This window comes from Sardina pilchardus, chromosome 20 (genome assembly GCF_963854185.1).
Source record: "Sardina pilchardus chromosome 20, fSarPil1.1, whole genome shotgun sequence".
In the NCBI taxonomy this organism is placed as follows: domain Eukaryota; kingdom Metazoa; phylum Chordata; class Actinopteri; order Clupeiformes; family Clupeidae; genus Sardina; species Sardina pilchardus.
The window spans coordinates 30,081,371-30,100,687 of record NC_085013.1 but is presented as its reverse complement, the minus strand read 5'-3'; the positions used below and the strand labels follow the sequence as shown (position 1 = coordinate 30,100,687).

Sequence of the window (19,317 nt, the reverse complement as noted above, 5' to 3'; positions counted from 1 at the left end):
TCGATTTACTAACTGATAATGTAATGAATGCACTACACTCAACCCTAGACTCTGTAGCACCACTCAAAAAGAAAACAAGGAAACAAACAAGACACGCTCCATGGTATACATCAGAGACTAAAACCCTTAAGCAAAAAACACGCAAACTAGAGCAAAAGTGGCGCACCACTAAAATGGAAGTGTTTCGCCAAGCATGGAGAGATAGCCTCATCGCTTACAAACAAGCACTTAACAAGGCCAAGTCAGCTTACTATTCCTCACTGATTGAAGAAAATAAAAACAATACAAAATTTCTTTTTAGCACAATCTCCCGCTTAACGAAGAGCCATAATGAAGTAAGCCAATCTATTCCTTTAAGCTTAGATAGTAATGATTTTATGAACTTTTTTAATGATAAAATTGAAACAATTAGAGTTAAGATCAACAACCAGTCAGTTTCACCAAATACACATACTCCATTGCCAAATAATAGTGAAAACATAACAGAATCACAGATGCAACCTAGCACAACATTTAATTCATTTACACCTATTGACACATTAGAGCTCACCTCCACAATTTCCTCATCAAAATCTGCAACTAGTCTGCTAGACCCTATTCCCACTCACCTTCTTAAGACCGCCCTCCCCCTCCTCGATAATACGTTACTTCAGATTCTAAATAATTCAATGTTATTAGGACATGTTCCACAGCAGTTTAAGATGTCTGTTATCAAGCCATCACTCAAAAAACCTAGCCTTGACCCTAACATCCTAGCTAACTATAGGCCTATATCTAATCTCCCTTTTATATCAAAAATACTTGAAAAAATAGTATCCAAACAAATTAGCGCCTTCTTACAAACTAACAAAATTCAAGAACTGTACCAATCTGGCTTTAGAGCCCACCACAGTACCGAATCAGCCTTAGTTAAAGTGTTTAATGACCTCCTTATTGCTGCTGATAACGGCTATGCATCAATACTAGTCCTCCTTGACCTCAGTGCTGCTTTTGACACCATAGATCATGACATACTACTCCACAGGCTTGAACATTCCATAGGTATCAAAGACTCTGCACTTGCTTGGTTTAGATCATACCTTACTAACCGCCAACAATTTGTACAGGTCCATAATGAACCATCCTCCCAGACTATGGTTAAATATGGAGTGCCTCAAGGCTCAGTACTAGGGCCCCTATTATTTTCTCTTTATATGCTTCCTCTAGGTTCTATAATTAGAAAACATGGCATTGATTTCCATTCTTATGCAGATGATACACAATTATATATTTCCATAAAGCCCGATGAACCAACCCCGTTAGCCAAACTCAACACATGTCTGAGAGACATAAAAATTTGGATGACTAATAACTTCCTGCTATTGAACTCAGATAAAACAGAAGTTATGGTTTTAGGTCCTAAGAAGACTAGGGATATCCTATCCACATCACAGGTTACATATAGTGATCTCTCACTGACCTCATCCACAAGTGTTAAAAATCTAGGAGTTACAATTGATCAAGAACTTCTACTCAATAGTCACATAAAGCAGATCACAAAAACCTCATTTTTCCATTTAAGGAACATTTCAAAGATAAGGAAGTCCTTATCCTTACCAGACGCTGAAAAATTAATCCACGCTTTTGTCACTTCCAGGCTAGACTATTGTAATGCGCTATACGCCGGCTACAATAATACCTGTCTAAAAAGCCTACAGCTTATACAAAACGCAGCTGCTCGCACACTCACTAGGACCAAAAAATATGAACATATTTCCCCCATCCTAGCATCTCTACATTGGTTACCTGTTAAAAGTCGCATTGACTTCAAAATTCTACTTCTCACATACAAAGCCATAAATGGAAGAGCACCCGAATATATTAAAGATCTTCTAGTCCCATATAATCCACCTAGACCCTTACGATCACAAAATACTGGACTTCTTGTAATTCCAAGAATTTCAAAAACTACAGTAGGAGGCAGAGCCTTTTGTTACCGCGCACCCCTCCTCTGGAATAATCTTCCTCCCTCAATTCGATTAGCAGACACCCTCCCTATTTTTAAGTCTAGACTTAAAACATATCTCTTTAGTGCTTCCTATAGTTAGGTATGGTGCAGTGTGGAACTTCAACCACCTCAGGGTCTTACTGGAACGGACCACCTCTGCTGTGGGCTTGTGTGACTGGTGCCCCAGTCATGCATCCCATGGTGGCTACTGACCACACCTGATCTGGTGCTGACCACCCTCCACCATGCCTTAGTTATGCTGCTTTAGCATTGCGCTGTCATGGACTTCTTATGTGGCATGCCGTACAACTCCTCTTCTCCCCTCTCCCTCTGTCTCTCTCAACTCTCCCTCTTTCCTTCTCTCCCTGTCCTGTCCTCTATAGTGTAGCTTGGGGGGGAGGGTCCCGCGTGCTGTCTGTTGCGCGTGCGGGCATTTGTTCATTCACTGCGCATGCGGGCTTTTGTCCATTTGCGCCGTTTCGGTCATGGGCCTTCCCCGGGTGGGCTTGCGCATCATGTCTGGGCTGCGCGCCTGGGTGGTGTGGCTGGGTGCTCTGGGCCGGTCGGGGTCCGTTCGCGGGTGGCGTTGCTCGTCCGCGGGGGGCCTCCCGTCGCCGTCTGTAGATGGGGGGGGGGGGGGTTCGTGTCGGCTCCATTCGCCAGTGGCTCTGCGTGGGCGTATATTGGCGGTCTGGCTGGGGCATGCAGTCTGATCAGATGTGCACGGCTGTGCATTTAGTGGGATGGGGGGGACGGGGGAGGTGGGAATGCTGGGAGTGGATGGCGGAGGGGAGGGCTGTTGCGGCATTGTATTTGGATTGGGCTCGCGGTCCGGGCCTTCTTGGGGTGGTGTTTCTAGAGTGGAAGTCCAATGGTTTTAACGATTTTAATTACATTACACCAATGTCCAATGATTTTAACGTTTTTAATTACACTACATCGCCTCCCTACGCCTCCCGACCCTGTCAACAGGATGACAGGATGACACGTCCAAAGACATGAAGCATTCTGGACTTTTGCTCTGGGGGCGCTGCTTCCGGGGGGCCTGGGCGGCGGGGCGGATCAGACTGTGTGTCCTGGTCGGGCCATGGTGTGTGTTCGCGTGGTGTTGTGGTTGGGGTGGGGCTGGCGCGGGCCCCGTTCTCTCTGCTCGCGGATGGTGGTGGGGGGTGTCTGCGGATGGGTGACGCCGCCTGTGGGCGGACTCTGGCTGGCCATGCTCAGCCATGCTGCTCCGACGCGCGGTTCAGAGGTGGTGTGTGGGTTCGCCTGGGGGGGGGGGGGGGCATTGTGGGTGGGTGGATGTTGCGTGCGTGGTGGGTGGGTGGATGTTTGCATGCGTGGTGGACGATGTGCGGGATGCCTCTTCGGGTTTAACTGGGTAACCTATTCCTACGCACCTGTCCCCACAAAAGAGGTGTGTAAAAGCGTTTTGTAAACCCTCTATAGTATAACCATTTATATCACCATTGATATACTTATTAATACTTAATATGACTTACAGTAATACTAACACACTCTATTTCTCTTCCCTTTCCCCTATACCTCACCTGTGAGGTAAACCATTACCAGCCATCAACCATCTCTGTGCCTGTCCCTCATCACACCTGAAGTCACATCCCTCTGACTGCCCTACCATCGCCATTGCCTTCGCCATCCCTATGACTGCCCTAACATCGCCTGCTGTGGTTCCCTGCCCGAATCTTTGGCCCTCGGATCCCAGCGACCCATCACCTTCAGAAATAACTAATGGATTACTAATGGACAATTTATTCCCTACACTGGACTATTTGAACTTTCATTGTCATTGTAACTTTCAAACTACAAATGACTGTACTGTAACTGATCCAAGGCAGATGGGTTGGGCCCTTGAGTCGTGGGTCTGTCTGAGGTTTCTTCCTATATGTATCTCCAATTCTAGGGAGTTTTTCCTTGCCCCTGTTACTCATGGGCTCTCTTTGAATGTCTAACACTCTGTAAAGCGCCTTGAGACATGTGTAATGTATTGGCGCTCTATAAGCGACATTAAATTGAAATTGAATTGAAATTGAAGTATATGGAAGTGCAAATGTTCGAGAAGACCTCCACTGCCTTGAGAAAAAAATCTCACAAGCTGCGGGCTACTGCTGCTACAGCAGATCGACTGACAAGTTCATCTGCGAGCACAACGTTGGTCATACAAAAATGTACAAAAATGTCAATTAAATAATCAAGACTACAGCAGGTTGACTGTGTGATTTTTTTGCAGGAAAAGTCTCGAGCACCTTAGACACCGGGTTATTAGCAAGCTATGAGAACTGTCCAAAAAATTGAAAGATACCAAGGCACTCATCTAGTAGAAATGTTAAAAAGCCTTTATTCTACTTGGCAATTCATTGATTAAAAACGTACCCTTAGAACTGGTGAACTTGACCTACTGTACTTTGAGCTACCAAGCACCCTTAGAACTGATGAACTTGACCTACTGTACTGTGAGCAACCGAGCACCCTTAGAAGGATCTATTGATTTAGTTTTTGTGGACCTGGTCATCACAGACCCAAATCTTCTCAGCTATTGCTACTGTCATATGCGCTGTCTCTTCTGTCTGATTTACTGTTGGAGCATCTCACTCTTCTTGACCTTTTTCACAACATGTGGCACATTGTGTTTGGCACACTGTATGGGTCATTTATTTCATCATCATTATTAAGGTAATACAATGTGTAATCAAGTGATAACGGATTAACAGTAATGAAAATGCTAAATGCCCTAATACCTGTTGATACTACAACAATCCAAAGTATTGACCATTTGCAGACACGTGACTTGGCAAATTTTGTTTTCTTTTGCCATGTATAGGCATTCAGAGGAGAGTCAGGGGAAAGTGGGTGTTTCAAGTTAAAAGATCGAAGGAGAAGTATATTTCCCTGTATGTACTGTACGAAAACTACCCATGAAAATGCACGTCTGTTTTGCGGTGAAATATATAAGAGAGCTCCGTGTGTGTGTGTGTGTGTGTGTGTGTGTGTTGGAAGTGGGGGAAGAGGGATATAGAAAAGGGGAAGCAGACCAGTTACACCCTTAGAAACCCTGAGTCTTCCAGTTTCCAAATATACAGTATATGTTCAAGAAAATGTGTCGATGGCACTTTGAAAAGACAACAGAAGAAAACAGGATGTTCAATCCTCTCGCCTGCAGCAGCTTATTCATAAAGCCCATTCAAATTTGCATTTGAAACAGCCCCTGGCTTAATTTAGTCTGACCTTTTTACAATTTGTATTATACATAACATTTTTGAATATTCTTCCTACTGTCATGTAGTCAATACCTTTGTTTTCAAGGCTCAAACTTCAAAATTCTTGGGTAGATATATTGGCAACACTCCATGATAAGGGTCCTTAATAAATAGCAAACTAGTCATTAACTCACCCTTTGTTAATATGTGTTAATTGTTACTAAAATATAAATTTGCCACAAGTTAATGGGTTTTTCATCATTAATATTAGTAATATATAACTATCTGTATGGGTCTCTCACACTGGAAATGAATGATCACAAGGTTCACAAAGGTCCTTGATAAAACAAAACAGGCAGAGCTGAAAGATGTATCAAATTTATGCGAAAACTACACTAAAGGTGATGCTCAGGTTCAGACAAAAATTATGACTAATTAATTAATTCATGATGAAAAAAAACCCATTAATTTGTAAATAGATATTTTAGTAACAAGTTAGACTCATCAAAGACAAAGGTCTTTACACTCCAGTGATGATGAGGAAATAAGATAAGAAATTCAAACTTCAAACCATTCCTGTCTGTGTTCTACCTGTCTCCCATTTTGTTCATATTCATTAAAATCACTCTTTCTGTAATCATCTGGATATTAGTAGCCTGAGGCATGAGCATAAGCAGTGTTTGTCACTGACAGTATGGATTTGGGGAACAATAGTGGCATGACAGGTTATGCAATCTACGTGATTCCTTACACAGCTCACATGCTTAGCAACCACAAATGTAAGTTTCGTTTTCTTATCATCATATACCATTGACCAGAATCTACATCTCGTGTTTACAACCCATTTGAATTTATGTAAATAAAGGTGTTGTAATTACAAATTATGTTTATACCATGATATTTTTGCAACATGAATACATTATATGTATTTCTGTGTTAGATAAGAAAGCCTGTTATGATATTGCAATCATATATACTGTACGTGACATTTCAGGAAATTACTGTAGTGTAGTGGTCATTTCATATATGTCTCAGCAAAATTAGGAACCAGAGCAGGAAGCTGTTGTCACATACATACTGCTGATGTAGGAGAGCAGTGAGGATAAAAGAGTGTCCGCATCCTCCACTTAAAGACAGAAACCTTCATCTTTGGACACTTGCTAATCGACCTGCCTGTTGTCACCATCGGATGATTAGAAGTTTTTGGATAAACAGGTAATATCATTCAGCCTCTCTCTCGTTCTGCCTCCATCTCTCTATCTCTGATTCACACACATGCAGTATCTTCAAATTTTGTAACTGTTTTGTAAGTTATTAGACTTTGTTGTCATGTGTGCTGCAGGATGAAGCTGTTGATCATCGCTGCTGCCTCTCTGGCGGTGGTGAGCTGTGCCAGCCTCTCTCTGGAGGACCTGGAGTTCCACGCATGGAAACTCAAGTTTGGTGAGGAAACTAAGATAGATGTTCTTGTATGTTTGTGTAATCAATATCTCAACACATTAATTGACAAAACATATCTGCTATCAACAACAAAACTGTCAACAACAACATGTTTTCATGCAACAACACATCAGGCTTCTGCAAAATTCCGCATTTTAGAATTGGCCTCAAACCAATTCCATTGTCACATAACAGGAAGAATGTGTTGAATCTCACATAATGCAGTTTTGGGAAGGTTGCTTTGGAAATGTAATTGATTACTGTTTTCAATTATAAGTTGTGTTTCAATTCTCAATTTTACTTCCTTTAATTCAAATTTGAATAGCAATTCTGCATCCTGTTTTTGACCTCAATTCAAATTAAACTCAAGAATTGAATTGGAATTTAGGAGTCATTCTCAATTCAATTCTGAATTTTGCACAAGCCTGCAACGCATCATCAGTAGGGTAAAACTAATCTGTCTCTCAAAGGTCTAAACCCAGCTAATGTTCCCTATTAGTGAGTGAACAATCCAACTTGGATCTCATGCTTTTTCAGCAAATCTCTAAAAAATCTCTCTCTCTCTCTCTCCATGTGTGTTCTGTTTGGTCTTCAGGTAAATCCTACCGGACCCCTGAGGAGGAGGCCCAGCGCAAAGACATCTGGCTCTCCACCCGCCGCAGGGTTCTGACCCACAACATCCTGGCTGACCAGGGCATCAAGACCTACCGCATGGGCATCAACCACTTCTCCGACATGGTAGGATGGCCTGGTCCTCACATCAAGACAGGACTACTATCCGTATTCACTGTGCTGATCGATGTCAAGGTGTCACTGGTTTAGTTTTCAAGAGAGAACTCTTGTTTTCCAGGACAGTGAGGAATTCAAGGAGAAGGTCCTCCTCAGGAGCATGATCCCTTCCAATAAGACCAGAGCCCTGCCCCACCGAGCCGCAAAGCCCTCCACACCTAAGGGGGGCGCTGTGAAGCTGTCTGCCTCTGTGGACTGGAGGGAAAACGGCTGTGTGACGGATGTCAAAGACCAGGGGGACTGTGGATCCTGTTGGGCCTTCAGTGTGGTTAGTTACTGAAATGTGTGTGTGTGTGTGTGTGTGTGTGTGTGTGTGTGTGTGTGTGTGTGTGTGTGTGTGTGTGTGTGTGTGTGTGTGTGTGTGTGTGTGTGTGTGTGTGTGTGTGTGAATCATTTTTATAGATATAATCTAACTTGTCATGTTGTCATGCAATTCAGACAGGTGCACTGGAGTCCCACTACTGCATATACTACGGCTACCTGTACGAGCTGAGTGAGCAGCAGCTGGTGGACTGCTCCTCGTCCTATGGGAACGAGGGCTGCAATGGAGGCTTGATGGACCCCTCATTTGAATACGTCATTGATAACGGAGGGATCGACACTGAGGACTATTACCCCTATGAGGGAGAGGTACTGTAAGATATTCACATCAACTTCTTCTGTACTTTATGTGGTAAGATACACACTGATTCAAAGTGCCATACTGAACAGATTCTAGGAGGGGGAAATGGATATACTGTACAATGGATATGGATATACGTTCTTTTAAAAGAAGTGTTTTGATATAATTATCAGTACAATGATTTTTCAGCAGCATCTATACAGAGCTGTGTAAAACCTACATAGACAAACTCAATAGTTGTGGAATGGGCAAATGTAAGACAGACGTACTGTATGTTCTAGCATTTGTCCTTATTTCGTTATCTATCAGGACGGAGACTGTCGCTTTAATGCAGCTGGTATTGCCGTGACCTGCAGTGGATATACTGACGTAACGCCCCAGGGTGATGAATCTGCACTGCAGTACTACGTGGCCAACCAGGGACCCGTGTCTGTGGCTGTGGATGCTACAAACCTCCAGAACTATGACTCTGGTGTGTTGCCTCCTATACCTTCTGTGTTTATGGCTGACTATAGCTGGCTACATTGAAGGATTGGTTGATTGGTTTATTGATTGATAGATCTAAAAGAAGTGATCACTATGATGCCCAGAGTAGAATGGGCTTTGAAGTTGGATTATGAGAGAAACATAATGATTTTGTTAATTGACCGATTCATTATTTTGCACAGGTGTCTTCTATGACCCTTCCTGCAGCAGCAGTGAGACCAACCATGCCATGCTGGCGGTGGGTTATGGAACTGAAGATGATCAAGACTACTGGCTGGTGAAGAACAGGTGGGCTGAAATCACACTGATCATTGAAACTCAAATAAAACCAGCGTTATACTTTAGTTACACTATATAGTGTAACTCAGGCTCAGGCTATCCACAGACTATCTGTTGACATTCTGTTGACTTCAAATTAAGATTAAGGTTAAGGTTGGGAGTTGGATGTTATAGAGTGCTGTATTGCATACACTAAGGGACGCCACCAGAAATCTTGGGCCCCATGAAAGATTTCAATTCCCTCCCTGAATGTCTGAATCATATAGACTGTTGCCTTAAAATGAAAATGCCATGGTACATATTATGGAACATATCGTTGTTCCATAATTTTTTAAGTGCCTGAAAGGGCCCGGACCTCCAAGTGTTAAATAGATAAAAAAAATATTTAATTTCAAAATCCTACACAAGACAATACTATAAAAAATATTATTTTTAGCCCTCAAAGGGCCCCCTGTCAGTGCTGTGCCCTTAGAATCGTCCTATCCTTTCCCCCATCCCCACCTTTAACACAGCAGTGCTATCTTATTGTGCTTGCATACACTACTGAACACAGCTATCTTATAGTGCTGTATTGCATACACTACTGAACACAGCTATCTTATTGTGCTGTATTGCATAAACTACTGATCACAGCTATCTTATAGTGCTGTATTGCATAAACTACTGATCACAGCTATCTTATAGTGCTGTATTGCATACACTACTGATCACAGCTATCTTATAGTGCTGTATTGCATACACTACTGAACACAGCTATATTATAGTGCTGTACTGCATACACTACTGAACACAGCTATCTTGTAGTGCTGTATTGCATACACTACTGAACACAGCAGTGCTATCTTATAGTGCTGTATTGCATACACTACTGAACACAGCTATCTTGTAGTGCTGTATTGCATAAACTACTGAACACAGCTATCTTGTAGTGCTGTATTGCATACACTACTGATCACAGCTATCTTGTAGTGCTTGCATACACTACTGAACACAGCTATCTTGTAGTGCTGTATTGCATAAACTACTGAACACAGCTATCTTATAGTGCTGTATTGCATAAACTACTGAACACAGCTATCTTATAGTGCTGTATTGCATAAACTACTGAACACAGCTATCTTAAAGTGCTGCATTGCATAAACTACTGATCACAGCTATCTTACAGTGCTGTATTGCATAAACTACTGATCACAGCTATCTTATAGTGCTGTATTGCATAAACTACTGAACACAGCTATCTTACAGTACTGTATTGCATACACTACTGAACACAGCTATCTTATTGTGCTGTATTGCATACACTACTGAACACAGCTATCTTGTAGTGCTGTATTGCATAAACTACTGAAAACAGCAGTGGTATCTTATAGCTCTGTATTACATACACTACTGAACACAGCTATCTTAAAGTGCTGTATTGCATAAACTCCTGAACACAGCTATCTTATAGTGCTGTATTGCATACACTACTGAACACAGCTATCTTATAGTGCTGTATTGCATACACTACTGAACACAGCTATCTTATAGTGCCGTATTGGATACACTACTGAACACAGCTATCTTATAGTGCTGTATTGGATACACTACTGAACACAGCTATCTTATAGTGCCGTATTGAATACACTACTGAACACAGCAGTGACAACCGCAATAACTGCCCCTCGTATGTCTCTCTAGCTGGGGTGAGGACTGGGGAGAGGATGGCTACATCAAGATGTCCAGGAATGAGGACAACCAGTGTGGCATTGCGTCTGAAGCATCTTTTCCTATAATCGGATGATGAGTTGTGGCATTGTGTCCTCTGCCTGTTTTCCTATAACCGGATGGTGAGTTGGTTTACAGCACACAGGATTGAAGATACTGCAGGTTACCTCAGGCTCCTCTCAAATTACATTCATTTGTTACATTCATTTGTTTATTATAGATGTCACTCCCCTCCACAGTCCTTCCGTTGTAATAACAGTAATTGCAGTAGTCAGCACTATTTAGGAGGTGAGATACGAAGTTAAAAAAACACCCCTAAGATAATTGTTTCTAAGAAAACTATATATAATATTTTATTTTCTGTTTTGTCTCACAGATGCCAATTGGGACATCTGAAGATAGCTTTAAGCTCACAGCATGCACAGCTGCAACATGCTTAATTCATTATGAACAGAATATTAGATTAATTAAGTGTGTCATTAGTGGTCAATGCAAAATGACATGTTGAAGTGTATGAATTGATTAAAACTTTAAAGCTCCATTGTGTAGTGGTTTTCTTCCAAAACAAATGTGTTAATTCATGTGTAATTACTTCCATCAACAAATCAAAGTATCCTAGCCAAGGAGGGACACACCTGCCTCGCTCTAGCTCTGTCTTTCGCATCTGTCGGTCAGTTACCGAAAGACAGATTTGTGCTTGCGGCTGCGGGAAACCTCTACCGTTGAATCACTTGATGATCTGTGACTCTTCATATGGAGATAGAAGACTATGCTAGCATTATCTTGAACTAGCCCTATATCTTGTGCAGTTATATCAAATAACGTTAGCAGTTAGCACTAATATCGGAACGACACTTGCACATACTCAAAGCTTGTGACACAGCCAAAACGAAAATGAAACCAACTACCCTCTCGTATTCTCACCCTCTTATGTTTTTACATGTAAAGAAATGCAAGTAGTCTACCCACACCATAAGTGTATCTAAATTAGCTAGGCTACTGTATATCAGAAATAACATCTATCCGTGAACACTGTAAACAGTGTTGTAAGGCTGCGTGTAGGCCTACAGTAGGCTATATACTGTAACTGCTTGGAGCTCCAGTGGAATTTTGATTTGCGACGAGAATTCTTGGTCTAATAATATACAATGTGAAAGGGCGAACTATCATGCCAGCACTAAACTCTTAGCAGGTAGGCTAAATAAAATCGGATATTTCTGGAGGTAAAAATCCTGGTGAGAACCAAACCAGATTTTGCTCAAATCTACACCTCTATGGCCACTAAAAAATGTAGGTTAATTTATCAAATATTATTTTTGAGGTATTATTGTTATAGAATTTTTGAACAAAAGGGGCGATCATTGGTGTTGTTACGATAGTTGCTTGCTGAATATAAGCCAAAATATCAAATCCACAATGACATTCATCTTGCACAAAGTAAAGTATATAATTTCGCAGACTAAATATTCATTTACATTTACTTTTCTAAAAGAACCTCATTATGAGAATTAATACTTGATAAGGTTGAGTCGTGTATTCCTGATATCTTGTTGTGTCAGCAGACATTTATGAAGCAGCTTCCGTATAGCTGGTAAATTGCGCTTGGAGCTGGATTCTGTTGCAATATACCTTTTCACTGCTAGATGGAAGAATTTCCCCCAAGAATTATCGCCATATCTCACTGAAGAAGGGTAAAGCCCGAAACGTCTGTGAGGCGATTAAAAAAGTAAAAGGAAACTGCCGTGTGCTTGCTTTATTTATTTTCTTTTTTTTTTTTTTTTTTTTTTTTTGAACTTGTTTTTTATTCCATTTATCAAGTGCAGTCATACAGTATGTCACAGATGATACAGTAAAATGCCACAGGTAAGTCTACAGAATGGTGAATTGTCCACAGATATCCTTCCTCCTAATCATGATGTGAGAAGAGATGTTTATCACAGCGATATCACATATCTACATGTATTACAACTAGATTTACAGTGCAAATGACCATTGTCTACAAAAAAAAATGAATTAAATTAAAATAAAATAATAATGATGATTAAAAAAAAAAAAAAAAAATACAAAAAAAAAGGGGGGGGGGGGCACATAGAAAGCAAGAGCACCCACAACATCTCATAAACCCACATAGGGAAAAATATGTAAATAATAATATTCTGCATATCATTCATATCAAGTGAAAATGTAAGGCAATGGGTGACCATTTGTTTAAGAATACATCTGCTTTCAGTTGTAGCAATGCTGTTATATGTTCCATTTTATAAACGTCTTGGATTCTGTCTCTCCATTGAACAACTGTTGGAGGGTGTGGCTTCAGCCAAGATGCTGTGATTACCTTATTTGCTATTAGAAGAAGGACTCTCAGCAAATATACTTGGCTATGCTCTTCAAGATCAACAGGCAGTACCCCCAGTATAAAGTATGATGGTTCAAGAGGTAGATCTATACAGAGACATTTTCTTATTTCTTCTTGTACATTATGCCAGTAGTCTAGTACCTTTGGGCAGTCCCAGAATATATGCGTGTGATCTCCCACCAAGCCGCAACCTCTCCAGCAACAATCTGAGGTGTTGCTCCATTTTGATGTTAAAGGTGGAGTTCTAAAGTATCTCATTTTAATTTTCCATCCAAATTCCTTCCAGTTTGGGCTGCTGGTTGCCCTATGTCCTTGACTACATGACGTCTCCCACTGTTCATCTGGGATTATTGTGTTCATTTCTAGTTCCCATTTTTGTTTAATATCTAAGTTATTCTCTTTAAGTTCTTCTTGCAGTATCTTATAAATATGTGATATGAACTTTGTCTTCACTGTTCCTTTAGTTATTGATATAAAGAAGTGTTCTATTTTTGTTGGCAAGGAGCAGAGCTTATCCCATTCTTGATGCTTTTGCAAGTAGTGCCTAATTTGTAAATACCTGAAAAAGTCCTGATTTGGTAAATCATATTGCTCTTTAAGCTGTTCAAATGATTTTAGGACTGGACCATCAAACAACTGATCCAAAACCACCAAACCCCTCTCCTTCCATTTCAGAAATCCCTTGTCCAGTCTAGCTGGGGAGAACTCACAGTTGTTTGCTATCATGATAGCTCTGGAAGTGGTCATGGGAAGTTGTAATTTTTTCCTCACAATTGACCATATTTTTAAGGTATTCTTACTCCATACATTAACAATCTTATTTTTCCCCCATATATTTTGGTTTAAGAATGGAATTGAACTTAATGACAGAGTTGGACATTCATTCTGTTCCATTCCAACCCAAATAGTGTCAGTGTCTTGGGATATCCAAGCCACCATTGATCTGAGTTGGGCTGCCCAGTAATATTTCTTCAGGTTAGTCAAGTCCAGGCCTCCATTTTCTTTTGGACAAAGTAGTCTTTTAAATTTAAGTCTGGGTCGCTTGCTTTGCCAAATAAACTTAGACAGCCATTTATCCAATATAGTAAAGGTGGAAGCAGGAACATAGATAGGTAGTGATTGAAAGAGAAATAGCAGCCTAGGTAAAATGTTCATTCTAATAGTTTCTATTCTGCCTATCAGGGATAGAGGTAGGATTTCCCATCTTGTAAGGTCTGCTTTTATGTGGCCCATCAATTTCCCATAGTTGGCTTTAAATAATTTTGATAGATCTGCTGTTAAAATAATACCCAGATATCTAAACTCTTGCGACCAGCGGAAGTCAAGCCTTCCTGACAATTGAACTGGCCAATGTCCAGCTAACATCATTGCCTCTGATTTTGATTGGTTGATTTGGTAACCAGAGAGTTCTCCATATGTCTTCAGGGCATCTATCAGTGCAGGAACAGAAAGGATTGGATCACTTATATAAGTCAGGATATCATCTGCATAAAGAGATATCTTGTGTTCCTTATTACCCATGTCATTAATGCCTTTTATTTCCTCATTCTGTCTTATAGAAGCTGCCAGGGGTTCAATATTTATAGCAAAAAGCAGGGGACTGAGACAATCCCCTTGCCTCACCCCCCTCTGTAGGTTGAAGAATTCAGAGCAGCATCCATTTACTCTGACACGTGATTTAGGATTTCTGTAGATAACCCTAACCCAATTTACAAATTTTGGGTGGAATCCCATGACCAGTAGCGTTCTGTACAGAAAGTCCCACTTTACAGTGTCAAAAGCTTTTTGTGCGTCAAAGCTTATTAACATTGATGTTTTCTTGTTTCTTTTAGCACAAGTAATGATGTTCAGAGTTCTCCTTATATTGTTAGCACCTTGCCTGCCAGGAATGAACCCTGTTTGATCTGGATTGATCAAAGTAGTAATATGTCTCTGAATTCTATGTGCTAAAATACTAGTCAATAGTTTTTGATCATTGCATATCAAACTAATAGGTCTGTATCCCTCACAGAGTGTTGGGTCCTTCCCTTCTTTATGAATGACGGAAATAATGGCCTGTGACCATGTCTCTGGAGGGTTGTTCTTGGATAGGGAGTATCTAAATACCTTAGTTAGTACAGGCGCTAAGTCATTTATGAAGCATTTATAGAATTCTCCAGGAAATCCGTCGACTCCTGGAGATTTATTACTTTTTAACTTTTTTATAGCATCTCTTATTTCGGTTTCTGTAATTGGTGTTATCATCTGTTTTGAGGCTTCCTCTGATAATTTGGGGAGATTTAAACCAGTGAGGAAGGTTTCAGTATCCTCTTCTAATGTTTGTAATCTGGGTTCTTTGTATAAGTTTTGGTAAAATGATGCAAAGGCATCTGCTATGTCTTTAGGTTGAGATACTGTTTTACTCTGTGTAGGATGATAAACCTTGGAGACAGTACGATTGGCTTGAGCTTTACGGAGTTGGAAGGCCAGAAGGCGGCTAGCTCTGTTCCCCATCTCGTAATATTTCTGCTTGGAAAATCTTAAAGCCCCTTCTGCTTTATATGACAAGAGTTTGTCCAAAGCTTTTCTGGCCTCCTTAAGTTCCAAGGCTATGTTATTAGTTCTCGTGATTTTGTGTTGAGTCTCTAAATGCTTTATTTTCTCTTCCAGATCTAATTGTTCTTTGAGTCGCTGTCTCTTTATTTTTGATGATATCTGTATGATTTTTCCTCTTAAAACCGCTTTTGCTCCCTCCCACAGAATTGAAGGATCAACATCACCATTGTCATTAATCTCAAAATATTCTTTTAGAGTCTTACTTATCTCTTCTACTGTCTCAGAGTTGTTCAGCAGTGATACGTTTAACCTCCAGTATCTGAAAAAAGAGTGCTTACCTAGGTTTATTTTCAGCACAATGGGTGCATGATCGCTTAAAGTTATAGGTGCAATGAGACAATCTGTCACTTTGTATATGTATTGTTGGGGGAGACAGAAGAAGTCAATCCTTGAATAGCTATTGTGTACATTTGAGAAAAAACTAAAATCTTTTCCTTTTGGGTTTTTATATCTCCATGGGTCCGTAAGACCCAGTTCAGACATAAAGTTTTTTAAGGTTTTTGTTTTGGGGCACCAAGATCCCTTTTCCATGGGTGTCTTATCCATTTTCCCGTCCTGCACTGCATTGAAGTCCCCTCCTATTATTAATATCCCTTTTGAATTGCCTGCAATTATGTTAGCGATGTCTCTAAAGAACATTGGGTCATATTCGTTTGGGGCATATACATTCAATATAGATACCTCTGTTCCTCCAACTGTCCCAACAACCATGACATACCGACCTGCTTTATCCTGTATCACATTCTCTGTACAAAAGGACAGATTTCTGTTAATTAAAATAGCCACTCCTCTTTTTCTCCCATTTGATGCACTATACACTAAACTGACCCATTCCCTTCTTAATTTTGAGTGCTCACTCTCTGGTAAATGGGTTTCTTGTAATAATGCAATTGAGCATTGCATTTTTTTTAACTGACAGAATATTTTCTTCCTTTTGATAGGATGGTTTAATCCATGGACGTTATAACTCACTATAGTCAGATTATCCATGTGGATAACAATATCCCATAATATTGTCCTTCTGAGTTAACATGACATTTCCAATTGTAGGTCCATACCCATGTTTACAAAGCACCTTCTGTGACTGCTTAATTGTAAAAACTGAATATAACATCCACCATTGTGGAGAACAAGAACACACAAACAGAACAAGAAAAGAACAAACTTCCAAAAGCCCGACTGTCCTAACAAACATAAAAACAGTCCCAACAAGGACGGAGAGTTGTGACCAGTCTCTCCGGGGATGTGCACACAGTGCAGTTGCAACTACAGCCTACGCTGAAATGTCGCCTATGAGATGGCCTACTGCCAACGCGGAGGGAAAAGGAAAGAAAGAAAAAGGGGGGAAGGAAGCTCAACTGAGGGGAACCCCTCATTCCTTATTGAGTGACTTTAAATGGTGATACTAGCCAAACACAATGACAATACCAGCTCTATAGGCTATCGTTTTTTTTTTTTTTTTTTTTTTTAAATCGTTACTCACAGTTCAGTTTCGTCTGATCAACGGCCTCCATAAACAATGCTCTTCAAATCTGCGTTAGTCATTAAGTTCGTCCTGTTGGATGTTGAAGCCTCCGACCAATTATTCTCCAAAAGTTCTGCCCGGAGCGTCTCCCGTTCGTCCAGTTGAACTTGGATGCCCAACTCTCCGAGTGTTGTGGCCGCATCTGCCAGAGTCGCGAAGGTCTTCGTTCCATTTTCCAGGTGAATTTTCAGCTTAGCGGGGAAAGGCGACTGAGCTCTGATGTTCTTTTCTTTAAGCAGTTTCATCACGTCTCTTACTTGCTTTCGTTTCTTCTGGACGTCTGATGTGTAGTCCTGGTCAAAGAAAATCTTTTGTCCCTTGTATAACACTCCTCCGCGGTGTTTCCATGCTTCCTGGATGACCATTTCTTTGATTCGATAGTCTAGAAATCTAACGATGATGGACCTCGGGGGGCTGGCTGGGTCTTTCGGTCTCATAGTCAGTGAGCGGTGTGCCCTCACTATATTCAAATTGGGCTCCTCTAGTGACAGTGAGGTTCGAATGACATCAGTTATGAAACTCAGCATGTCTCCATGAGTGTCTTCATCTTCTCTCTCCCCATATATTCGAACATTATTCCGTCTGGCTCTTGACTCTAGATCGTCACATTTTGCTGACAGGCTAGCATCTCTTTGCAACATGTAATGGAGGGCTCGTTCATTTCTTTGCGTTCTTTCTTCTGCGTCGCTCAACCTCTGTTCGTATTCGGTCACTCGTTGTTCCAATTTCGTCGTCCTTTCATCCACTTCAGCAAGTGCGGATTCTACTCTAGCTAAGGAGTTTTTAGTTTCTTTAGAGGCTTCGGCATGTTCCTTTCTTAGCGTGCGCAGCTCAGCTAACACTGTCGCCATATTCTCTTCTTCCACCTCCTTTGAATTCGGTTGTTCGTCTTTTTTCGGTAGTTTGCCCTTCTTCTCTGTCTCTTTTCGACCGCTGGCCATTGCGGTAGATTAATGTGAGTAATTTGTGCAGAAAATAAAATGTTTAATTGAGGTTTGGCTAGTTTTTAAGAGTTCTCCTCAGGGAGCTCAAGAATCAGGCTGCTACTCCAGCCATGACGTCACAGGAAGTCTGTCGCTTTATTTATTTTCAATGTTTATGATTTAGTATCAAGTAAGTTTAGGAACCCAGTTTGAAGCACTAAGGTGTTGAGCGCGCTTCTTTATTTATCCCCAAGCATTAACTCATGAAATCCACAATGTAGCATAAGTGGATTTATGTAGCAAAAGTCACATATGTGATAAACTGTCTTTGACCTGCTTTTTCCTAGATCAGTTGTCAACTTTACAATTTGCCTAGCCTCGCGAGCCATCCACGTACTTCCGGCCAAGGATTGCCTCCACTACGAGTCTGGCCGTACTCCTCTGTGGAGCATTCTGCTCGGTAGAATTGTAACAGAACGCCCCCCCTCCAGAAAGCAGCCAATAAACGAAGAGACGGGTTGGTGGGGGCGAAAGGGGGAGGGCGCTCGTGACGATGACGTTAAACACCTGCGCTATGTTGTTATGAGTAACTATCGCCGATTGGGTGAGAGCTGTCCAATCAATTCAAACCAGAACTGGGCGTTACTTCCCGCTTCCTGCAAGCGCTTCAGAGCAAAGAAATTCCAGACCATAATACGAAATGAAATGGTAGTATTATGGGATGGTTAGGACCAGGCTACGAGAGGCCGTCATTTGCACTGATTTTAGAACAGTTAAGCGGCATTGTTAGGCACGACACGCAAGTGGAGTGGCTAACCCCCCTTAGCTGTTCTAAAATCTGTGCAAACGACGGACTTGGGTGGCTTATCGCTTTTCTAAAACTGTTACTACGTCTATTCGGCAAGATTTCATGAAACGAAGACACAGCAACAAAAAATAATCATTCTTCCGTCAAGAAATATCTGTATCTAGCCTAGAAATCGACGCCCATAGCGGCAGCAAATCTAATTGGGCTACCGGGGCAGTCTAGCAACGCTCCATAGAGCTTGGGAGCTGGGCTTTGGAAGAATCACCAGACCAATCACATCGTCTATAGAGTCGGTGGGCGGGCTTAACATAATGGTGGCTGACATGTGACCAGAAGTTCCATGGACGCAGTGATGCACCTGAAAATAGTCCCCATAGGCAACAAGCAGAAGTAGTGCGTGATATCACTGTGCCCATGTAGTATGCAACTTTCCTTGATTACCGCAAGCAGGTTCTTCTGGACACAAACGAGCAAGCTTATGCACTGGGACGGAACGCGGGCCCATACCATGTGGACACATGAAAATGTGTTGCTTTACATCGGCCAATCGGCCTGCTTGTGTTGTATAGGCATATTTTTTATGTT

At 41.3% G+C, this 19,317-nt stretch overlaps 1 protein-coding gene across 1 annotated transcript; it reads left to right on the top strand.

The window, feature by feature from the left end:
• The first annotated feature begins 6,545 nt into the window (after positions 1-6,545).
• On the top strand, positions 6,546-10,601 carry LOC134067127 (procathepsin L-like). The gene is made up of 7 exons (XM_062522203.1): positions 6,546-6,645; positions 7,238-7,380; positions 7,493-7,699; positions 7,870-8,061; positions 8,363-8,525; positions 8,722-8,827; positions 10,499-10,601. The coding sequence occupies exons 1-7, from the start codon at positions 6,546-6,548 to the stop codon at positions 10,599-10,601; spliced, it is 1,014 nt and encodes a 337-aa protein (XP_062378187.1).
• The last annotated feature ends 8,716 nt before the right edge of the window (positions 10,602-19,317 follow it).

What these genes read in the sequence shown, in the direction of transcription:
- LOC134067127 (XM_062522203.1), top strand. Translation starts at nt 6,546, where the DNA reads ATGAAGCTGTTGATCATCGCTGCTGCCTCTCTGGCGGTGGTGAGCTGT. An exon ending in CGCATGGAAACTCAAGTTTG is followed by an intron (nt 6,646 to 7,237) that starts GTGAGGAAACTA and finishes TTTGGTCTTCAG; the next exon opens with GTAAATCCTACCGGACCCCT. An exon ending in ATTACCCCTATGAGGGAGAG is followed by an intron (nt 8,062 to 8,362) that starts GTACTGTAAGAT and finishes GTTATCTATCAG; the next exon opens with GACGGAGACTGTCGCTTTAA.